This window comes from Centruroides sculpturatus, unplaced genomic scaffold (genome assembly GCF_000671375.1).
Source record: "Centruroides sculpturatus isolate CEXI.00-Female unplaced genomic scaffold, Cexi_2.0 scaffold1575, whole genome shotgun sequence".
Taxonomy (NCBI): Eukaryota; Metazoa; Arthropoda; class Arachnida; order Scorpiones; family Buthidae; genus Centruroides; species Centruroides sculpturatus.
Window position 1 is genome coordinate 145,912 of NW_019385977.1, and position 11,344 is coordinate 157,255.

Sequence of the window (11,344 nt, forward strand, 5' to 3'; positions counted from 1 at the left end):
GGAATATCGCGCTTCTGACAATCGCTGCGAGTGTGTGGGCTAAATTTGGAGAATCCGTGCTTCTCGCGTGGACAACTGTACGTGGCCGGCTCATACGTCGGAAAATCTTTTGATTTATTCGTGTACGCACCAAACGGAAAAACAAAAAATATTGTGTATCCACGAGCACTCCAATAAATAAATAGAATTGAAACAACACTTTGAAATGTTTTCCCAATGAAAACGAATAATAATAATAAGTTTCAATAAAAATGATAAAATGAAAATTTAATTTTATCATTACGAGTTTGCTTGAATTTCGTTTCTTCTGAGATCGCAGCAATGCGCGACGGGTAAGCTAGTGCAATATACACTGAGTATTCACTGAATTGTGATTATCCCCACAGTAAATAGTTTTAATTCTAAAGTAACAAAGTGTAACATTTTTGCAATTATTCTTATTTTATTGTAAGGAATATATACTTATCAACAAGTCCAGCATATTGTCATTTGAATAATGGACAGGGGTAAAGCTTTATCACCTTTCCAGAAAGATATGATTGTCAGTGATAAGGCAGCAAGTGCCTCAATTTCAAAATATGTTTAATATAGGCTGCAGCAGGGCAACTGTAGTGAAGATGTTCATAGAGTGGTGGAACAGTGGCAAAATAAACTCAAAATAGACAAAATTGTATAGAGTAATGGAAGGTGTCAAACTGGGTGAGCCTAAAGTGAAATGACTCAAAGACCAATCAAAACATCAACATGCATGAATTGACATCACAATATAACCATGGGAGTGCAACATCAGGTGGCACACCAGACACCTGCTACTCACCAAGCCTTACCAGGAAAACTGGCATCTGTGGGCTCAAGAACATGACAATTGGACCATTGAGGATTGGAAAAAGATGTGTTAGTATGATGAGTCAAGATTTTTACTCCATCATGCTGATGGTTGTATGCAGTTATGGTGCCAACTACACAAAGCAATGGATCCTGCATACATAATAAGCACTGTCCAGGCTGATGGCAGTAGTTTTATGGTCTGGGGAATTTTTATCTGGCATTGACTGGAACTTCTGGGGAGTAGACCATGCAACTACAGTGATTTATTGGGATACACTGAGATCATGTATATCCCACTTTGTTGCACTTCTACTCAAATGGAAGTGGCATATTCCAGCATGATAATGTGAGGTGCCACCAGGAACATGTGCTAGAGTGGTTGTAAGAACATTTCAATAGCAAGAGAAATGTGGAGTGGCCTTATGGTCTTAACCAGATCTAATCCAGAATTTAAGGGACACTATGGAAACCACCTGAGTGTGCTGAACCAGCACTGACCTTTCTTAGCTTGTTGTGGACTGCTCTGTAAGACGTATGGTTACACTTACATCTAAAGTGAATGACTTGCAGGATGGCTGAACTAGTTGACAACATAAGCAAAGAGAAATCAGGGTTCAAAGTGATGAAAGTCAGCTAGATTGTGAAGTACATTTTAATGTTTTCCCCAATATACTAAATTAAATATATAAAACAAAAACTATTAAACAGAGAAAATAAAACCAAATAATTAGGAAGGTGTATAAATTTATGCTATTTAGACATTCTAACCAAAGAACTGATGTAATCATTGAAATAGACAAAAAAATTGAAAGAAATATCTTGAAATAAAGCAAGCAAGCAAGAAAACACTGATAAAAATATGTAAAAAATCTGCCAACAACATTCCTAGCATACCATATAGTATCTAGTATATCTAGTATAGATAAATGAGAGAATTAAAATACATCTAGCTGCACCCAAAATATATTCTATTACAAAAAAAAAAAAAAAAATTAAAACGGACCTAAATAACATGTAGGAAAGAAGAGGAATGAATATGAAAAATTATATACTGAATATGAATGTAGGAATGTAATGATGGATGTAGAAAAGTGATGAAGCTTTGAAATAGAAATAACATATGTCATGGTTGAAAAGCAGGGGAAAATGCTCCCTATCCATCCCACTTTTGATATCACATCATTGCTCCAATTTTAAGATATTCATAAATTGTCTTAATTTTATTCTAAAATAAAGTTATTTTTTTCAAATTACATTAATATAATCAATATTATAAATTTAATTCATCAATAAACACCTTGAGCTGCTGAGAAGCATTTATTTGCTATACACAAATGTTTTCATCCTAAAGTATGGGTCATCATCAGATATATAAATTAATTATAAATTTAATTATAAGTAATTACATATGCAAATAGAAAAAACAAGAATTTACTTTAGATTTTTAAAATAAATTTGAAATTTATCATTTCAATACAGTAAAATTCATATAATTGATGAAATCGATCATTTTACTTACATCTAGCATATGTCACTATGCTATTGTTTCATATGGGCTTTCCTAGTGTTCAATCATGATGTCAAACAAGTATGTGTCATTTTTTGAACAGGTTTTAGCATAACTGTGCAACTCAGTCATGAAAAGGAACAATGTTTAGACAGACACTTAGTCACTTGTACACTGAAAGCACTGCATATTCCATGCCATTAGTATAAATGTACTGACTTGTTTAAGATTTGAAATATTAGTGATTCCATGCAAACAAAATTATGAGTTCTTAAAGTCAACACTGTCCAACTGACGAGGATGGTAGATCCCTCGATTACATACTTAAAAGGTACTCTACTGCAAAGATCGATGATAAGCTGGCGAGAGCGCTGGACTCTAAGTACAGTAGGTAGGCCAACCTACGCCTTCGTGCCTGTAGTTGGCCTCACACCGATAAGTTGTTGCTCGTTGTCGACTCAAATCTTAACTGGCCACGGGAGGTTCCCCCACTTCAAGTCCAAGTTTGGACAAGGAGATGGTAGCTGCCCCTGTGGTAGTCCTCGCGGTGACACGAGGCATTACGTACTTGACTGTCCCCTAACAAGGGACTTCCGCCTAGGGGCGGACCAAGTTGACTTGTCTAAGCCCCCTGAACAAGTACTTCGAACGCTAGCAGCTAGTAAAGGGAACCTAATGAAACTAAAGGAATTGATGAAAAAAATCATAATCTCTTCGATCTATAGGTTTGGAAGGCTTGTTTGGGTCCCCTCCCTTAGGGGTGGGGGCCCTGCTGTCCGTATACCTACTACATGTAGGTATAAGTCTGAGTAATTAGTGCATGTGTGAGCTGGAACAGGTTTAGTAGTGTGGACCATAAGTGCAGTACAGGCTGCACAAACAAAAGTTATGCCAAGTTAGTGAGCTGGGCCGGGGTGCGGACGGGAGCCCGAATGATGTATCATAGGGCCCAGCTATGTCAGCCCTGTCTACCGTGTCAGGTACCGACCAGTCGATGAACAAGGCATNTCAGGAAATACAGAGTCTAACATCTAGAATATCCGCCGCCGGGAGCCCGAATGATGTATCATAGGGCCCAGCTATGTCAGCCCTGTCTACCGTGTCAGGTACCGACCAGTCGATGAACAAGGCATAGTCTCTTTAAAACCTGTAGTGCCAATAGGTGGGGCAGGGAAGGAGTTGCTTTATGAGACTGTCCAACCGGTAGCCTACTGTATCAAATTTCATCACTCTTTAAACCAATGCCATAACAGTAGGCACTTGCATGCCTTTCTAAAATAAACATTTTGCTTATATCAGTTACCTGACAAACCAGTTCTTAGAGATACTCTATCTGATCCATGTAGTCTTCAATGTCTTGTTTTGGTCTCACATCATAACATATGGCAATGGATATGATTTGGCATACATGCATTTCTAAAGACAATACATATATGCCAAATTTCTTATATCAATTCAAACTTTCTATTTATAAGCATCATATCAATGACATAGAAACTGATATTGAAACACTGCATTTAGGAATTCACCAAGTTAACACAAGACAAGTTCCCAAACATCTTGTTGCATTAGCATGCTTATCCAAAAAGTATAAAATATTGTTATATAGTAAGTAAAAATAATAAGTTTTACATGGCCAACGATTATTTAATATTAATATAATAAATATAAGTACGACTCTTTTACAAAAAAAAATTTTTTTTTNAAAATGATAAATAGTGTTGTTTTAAATTATGTTTATTTATCATTCTTTCACTTGATTTTCATTTTTAGACTGGTTTATTAACAATGGCCCTTAAATTGAAGGCATGAAAGTTAATTGTGAGAGGCTTGGAAGGAATTAAAACACTGTACTTTGAAAAAAAATTTTGTCATTAGACTATGCACTCTCAAATTTATGCTATTGCATAACTAACATTTTTAATACCTCAAAATTCATGTAATAACATGACTTTTGAGGTGTTTTCAATCTACAACAAGAGAAAGACGTTATGGGTGTCACAATTTAAGTATTTAAACATTAATTAAAGTAACATGTGACAACTTGTCATCACAAAAACATTGTTGCCCATAACAGAAAAAGTGAGAAATAATAATACATTCCCAAAATAATTGAGAAGCAGCAACTAATTTAAAAATAGTGAGAATAGTGATCCGTTCCGAGGCCTGCTCTGTATCTACTAGATTACAATACACACAGTGTAGGCTATATAAAAATTGGGCTAAATGCATTTATGTGCTAACTCTCTTTCCTGGAGACCAATTGATGATAGAATATTACACTTGAAATAATATGTACTTTTATATGTTTTTTTCTGGTAAATAGTCAATAATCTTTGAATTTTTAAACAAATTATTTTATTTTTAAAACATGATTCTAACTTTATTTAAATAATAAAAAATTTTGTCTGGAATGTTTTCTTGATGAAGAAGGCATTAGTTACAATATTTAATAAATGAAAAAAGCCATTATTTAAATATTTATTCTCAGATATACTGTTTCATCCTGCTTATGAGTACAGCATAATACAGGTAATGTCTGTCTGGACAATAGCAGTTACAGAAATCAGTCAGCAGTTTAACCAATTTTAACACTTATCAATACTAAAAATGTATTTGTTTTTTGTTTTAATTCATCTAGCTTGCAGAAGTCATTACACAGAAATGAAACTGTTAACTGTTAAATAGTGATATCTTTAAATACATACATATATTTAAAAAAAATAAAAAATAAAAATGTATTTTCAATATCCTATAAAAAGAAAAAATTATTGAAATATTAAAGATTCATTGTATAGGAATTTTGAATTGTTTCAAGATAAATTTCATATTTATCCCATTGTTTAAGTTTTACTGTTTAATATTGTAATTTTATAATTAAAAATAACAAATGCATATAGATAATCAAATGACCTTGTACACTATGGTTTTAGGGATTACTGAATCAAAGTTTTACATTGAATATTTAAATTTTAAACTTTAATTAGGCAATGCTTTCTAAATATATTTAATGCTTTGTTTATTTCTGGATAGCTTACTATTCTGAAAAAATAAAAATTTAAACTTAAATTCAAAATGCATGCCATAAGGTAAAAATATATTTCACACACAAATCAAAATCTATTAAATATAAAAACTTCACATTTTAATAAGCAAAATCATATTCAAGAATGGATGTAGGATTTAGGTGGATGGTAGGACAAGTTAGGCAGACATATTGGATTTTTAAACTAGATCTTTGTATTTATTCTGTTTTTCTTTCAAAAACAGAACAAGTGTTTTACTCAAGAAACAGAACTTTGATTCAGTCAATATTGAAATGATCTGTTCAGTTGCTCTATAAAGGAAACCAAGCAGAGTGAAAATTCCTATGTTAGGTTTAGGTATTCAGTTAAAAAAATTCACATCACTTTAAAAAATTTGTGAACTAAAAAAATCTTAAATAGCAGTCTTGGATTCTCAGAAAATCTTACTATAACTTCCATCTCAAACTCTTTCTTCTCTAAAACTAATTCCTTGTGTATGCTCACTAATGAGCACTAATGAGGGGTATCATATGTATATCTCCCCACTGATTTTGATGAATTTTGGTATGAAGATAGTGTCTGATATGATAATGTAATCATCCAAACCATTTCATTCTATATATCATAATGTGAAATTATGATCTATAGAATGTGAAACTATTTCTCATGGTGAATGAATACTACAGTAGTTCAGTTATATGGATGCCAGTTGCTCAAGAAGAGAGGAGCAGAAAAAGAATGTTAATGAGTGTGTTTGTTATCTATACTGTTATATCGTATCACTCATTAAAATACTAACACAACTGTTATTTGAAGAGAGAGAGAGTAGTTTATTTAATATCAACTGTGGTTAAATTTTTAAGTATAACAAATAGTTAATTAATTTGACTATATTTTTCTGTGCTACCCATTTGGAATGTGTGCATCTGATTTTTCCAGAACTGTTACTGTTATCTTGTGCCTCTTTAAATCCTAATGTTGATGGATATGAATACACCTACATACCACACTGGTTACTTGAAAATTACTTGAGCATTCTGAAAAGGAAGTGACTAGAAGACAAATATATTACATTAATATCCAAGTTTTGCCCAATCTCCTAGCTGGACTGAGATAATACACCTATACTACCATAGTGAAATGTTCCAAGTGGTACCAGAGAATGACATTCTTTTGCTTTTGCCAGGATTTGAATTTAGTTTGTTATTATTATTATTATTTATAATGTAAATTTTTGTAATTTTTTAAAAGATTTATGGGGTCCTAGCCCTGGGCTGCAGCTCCCTGGCTACACCATTGTCTTATGTTTTTATTTCATAAATTCAAAAGATAATTAATAATAGATAAAATAACTATAATAATTTTAACTACTTACCAATCATTGTTGTGTAATCCGTAGCACCAAATATCAATTCTGGAGCACGGTAATAACGCGAACAAATATATGACACGTTGGGTTCTCCCCTAACTAAGTGTTTTGCACTATAAAGAATATTAAAATTTAATTAAAATTTAAGTTATCTACAACAATATATTTTACATAAATGTAAGATTTACCTTCCAAAGTCACATAATTTTAATACACCTGATTCAGGATCTAAAAGAAGATTTTGTGGTTTAATGTCACGATGGCAAATTCCTAAGGAATGAATGTAAGCTAGACTTCGGAATAGTTGGTACATGTATAACTGAAACATCAATAAAACATGTAAGAACATCTATAATTTCATAAAAGAATTAACAGCAACACTATATATACCTTTATAAAAGATGTCGGTATGGTTTGTTTTGACTTGCTATAATGCCTAGCTACTCTGTACACAGTTTCAGGAATAAACTCCAATACCAGATTCAAATAAACTTCATCTTTCTATAAGTTAAATATATTACCAGAATTTTAATAATTTTTAATTGATAATAATTAAATTTTAACAGAAACTTAACAGTTAATAGAAACTAACAAATTTATGAAAATTAACNAAACTTATTATTTTTACTTAAAATGTATTATGTGATTGTGGCAAGAACACCAGATGATGCTTTTATCATTTTTGCATTTTAACTACGGAGGCAATAGCCTAAAAAGGAAGGTTGTCTCCGTGAGTATTTGTGGTTTTTATGAACTGCTGATGGTGCAAACAACAAAAGAAATGACTGAAACAAAAAAAATTTTTTTTTTTTTGTAAAAGAGTCGTACTTGTATTTATTATATTAATTGTTATATAGTGTTTAGAGAGCTATTCCTATGTCTGTAATTTACATATGACTTTCATAGAAACTATGGAAAATTCATAGTAGTTTGTATCTCTGGATTACTCATATAAAGAATTGTAAAACAAATTTAAAATGGTCTTAGTCACCAATACAAAATGTTAGTGTTAGCTATAAATGTAACTAAAAATTCAACTCTTATCCCATCTTTAGACTTTGACATTTGTTTGTTAATTATTCAATAAGTTTTAAATTAATATATCAATATCAATTTTTACTAAAATATCAAATTGTCAATGAATAAGATTCATTTTTTAATTATTAAATAACTTTATCAAAACAATTTAATTATTGAAAAATCTAATACATTTAGAAAATCTATGAACTTATTACTACATATTATTGCATAAAAACAAAATATTTTAAATCAAACCTTTTGCCATGGATGTGCTTTAATCTGTGGAAATTTAAATTCTGTATAATTCCGATTCATTTCTCTGATTTGTTCCTTTGTAGGTGTTCCAAGCACTTTAATTATTTCCACTAACTGATCTACACCACTATCACCTGGAAAAATTGGTTGTCCTAGTAGTAGTTCTGCTAGAACACAGCCAGCTGACCAAACATCTACAGAGAAAATAATTTGAAAGTAAATAACTTAATATTGCTTGAATAGATATTTTTAAGTGTAAAAAAAATGTTATTTTCAATAGTTTATCATATCTTAAATGAAAAATATATTTATTGAAAAATTATTATATATCTTATATTGCATTACATTTTAACTTTAACTAATTAGGTAGTGAGATAGCATTGTAACTTCATCTCTTCAGGATGACTCAAATGATGAATGCACTCGTGACAGACTTTGATTTTTGGCGTTCTATTGTGTTGGATAGTTTCAACCAGTGATTTCTTTTTGTTTTTGATATTAGTTTTATTATTGTTATTCCTTTTTTAGTTAATTACCATTCATTCTATTTCTTATCTGTTTAACATCACATTTTGTAAATAAAGTGATTATGTTTAAACTTTATCTTTTTACTTTTCCACAACACATTTTTGGTGGTGGTAATATATCTTGACAAAATTTAGCAAAGTAAAAGACTGAGGGAATTAGGTTTCAAATTTGTCTTATCTAAAAGATCCATTATGGCAAGGGACCAAAACCATCCTAAAAAATCCATCACAATATAGATATGTTGACTAACTGCTTGACCTATAGTCCATGTCCAACAAGCCTGACAACAGCCCCTGATCTATCACAATGAGAAGAACAAAGACACCTACTGCTACATTGACAACTTTGAATTGCTTGCCATAACAATTGGAATAATAAAATCAAGCTTTACAATATATATTTCTTCTTGAAATATACTGCCAAACACTGGTATGTAAACCAGGGGTCGCCAAACTTTTTTAACTGTCGACCCCCAACCACTTTCCAAAACCTCACATTGACCCCCACTGTAAAGTTTTATTACAAGTGTAAGTGTATGAGCAAAAAAAAAAAAAAAAGATTGTGACCCTTTAACCGCATTGACCTCTTTATAGACCCCCCCTAGCTGCATCGACCCCTGGAGGTCGATATCGACCACTTTAGCGACCCCTGATGTAAACCAATGAAAGCCAAATTGTAGACTGGCCATTCTTTCAAAATGCCTTCTTGGAAATTTTTGGACACAACCAAGAGTCAGCCAGGGATACGATACTGCATCTACAGCCAAGTCCCACTGTCAGGAAATACAGAGTCTAACATCTAGAATATCCTTCTCTGTGCTGTGAAGTTGCTGCACTAGTGCCAAACACTGAAGCTATAACACCTGATGATATTGCCAAAGATCTGTTAAATGTTTTGTTGACCACCAAAGGCCAACAAAATATTTAACAAAACAACAAAAGAAGATGAAGACAATGGAAGTTGATGCCTCCATCTTGACTTTCTGCTGAATCAAACAGTTCAGACACCATTAGATGAACCAAAATTGTATATTCTATTGAATATACAATTTTGCCAAACAGCCAGTTTTGATGAGGAATAGCCCAACTTAGCAAGGCTAATCTGAGAAGTCAACAAACAAACAAAAAAATTCCTCCCGCACCGTATCAATGCTATTTTCCAACATTCCAGAGCAGCAGTAAAAAGAGCCAGCTATATCAATATAATTTCCAAGCACACATTTCAATTTCATTTCCATCAAAAGTGCCTTGCCAACTGAAAGGAATAGTACAAAAAAACTGCCTGTCAAATCCACTGATATATTGATTAACCATATTCAGATGTAATGATATCTGGCAAACTGCCAATAATGTACTTGTATGCTTTGTGTCATCAAGTTGAACATGTATGATGATGATATCAAAAGAGCCCATTGAAATATGTTAGACGCTTTACTGCATTATCACAATTAATCTACAATTCTCTTTCAATACTAGAAATGCTAGAGATCAGCTACTCATCAATGCCAGAAGAATGTCCCAATGAAAATTGAGCTTTTTAGTGGTATCTATAAAGCTTCAGCCTCATGAGAAACCAGACATCAAGGACGTGCTGATCAGTGTCTATATTGCCCAGGGCCGCTGAATGCCAAAGTTCACCCAACTGTCTTCTGTGAGAAAACTAAACATGGGCACCTTTGAGGATAGACTTGACTCACTTCACTGAAATCTAACTGCGATTGCCACACCTTAATTGTAGTCTCATTGATCTCTTGATTGGCTCCATCAAAATGCCAACACTCATCAACATGGACCTGTTTCTTATGTCTGATAAATTAAGATGGAAACTGTGTAAAGTTCTCTCTTAGCTTTGTCAATTGTTTCTATTATGGATGGAATCTCAAAGTATTTTTGGTCAGTATATTGCCCAAATAAGAACGAACTAACTCTCATGATTTCTGTTGAATTTCTTGTTGTTTGACCCTGTAGCCAAGACTAAATTTTTCAAAGAAGACCAATGCCATAATCAATTATAGAGATCAGAACATTCACTTAACAGCTGCTGATCTTTCACTTTTGTTACCATTATCTTTGTACTCATCATTTCCAAAGATATCATCTCCAGTTTTTTCTATGAGCTGTTCTTTTCACCCACAACTACCGGATGTTACCTGGGTTTTATCAATGAAAATCAACAATTGGTGCTAGAAGAGCAGCTAGAGCCTAATGAATAGCTTACTTCTGCTTGATGACAATCATCACATAATCTGATCAAAAATAGCTGTCAGACTCAACTTGAAAAGTGGAAATCTAAAAATGAGGCCATTATCATCAAAACCATCACTGAGAATCTAGAACCAGAGGTCACTGAACATCAACTGAATCACTGATTTCAAATGACCAACTGTCATTTGAAATCAATGATCGATGCAGTGTTGACTTTGAAACAAAAAGTTGACATCTTAGCATTACTTTGAAAGTACAGGAGTTTGCTGGAAACACCCAATGTTGGCAAAAAACTGCATCCACACCTGGATCCATCCACTAATCAAACAGAAACCATTCCAATTCTTGTCAAATGAATGAATAATTGTCAGCAAGCAAGTGTATAAGATGTTAGTCCTGGGGTCATACAACCATACAATTCATCTAAATCTATCCTGTTTTTGTCATAAAATTGTCTGAATAATTACAATTTTGACTAAATTACTGAAAACTAAACACCACCCAAAAAATAAAAAAAGCTTATCTGTTCCAAAAACTGATGACACTGCACTGTCTGCAAAAACCCAAGATCTATTCATTAATAGACCTGAATTCCAGATATTGGCAG

At 32.7% G+C, this 11,344-nt stretch overlaps 1 protein-coding gene across 1 annotated transcript in view; it reads right to left on the reverse strand.

Moving 5' to 3' along the window:
• LOC111612906 (glycogen synthase kinase-3 beta-like) overlaps positions 1-8,224 on the reverse strand; it is a gene marked incomplete at its 5' end in the record, with an annotated part of 28,991 nt that extends 20,767 nt beyond the window's left edge. Inside the window, one exon of the mRNA XM_023354195.1 lies at positions 8,006-8,224. Coding sequence (XP_023209963.1) covers positions 8,006-8,224 — 219 coding nt within the window. The remainder of the gene's footprint in view (positions 1-8,005) is intronic.
• Between the last annotated feature and the right edge of the window lie 3,120 nt (positions 8,225-11,344).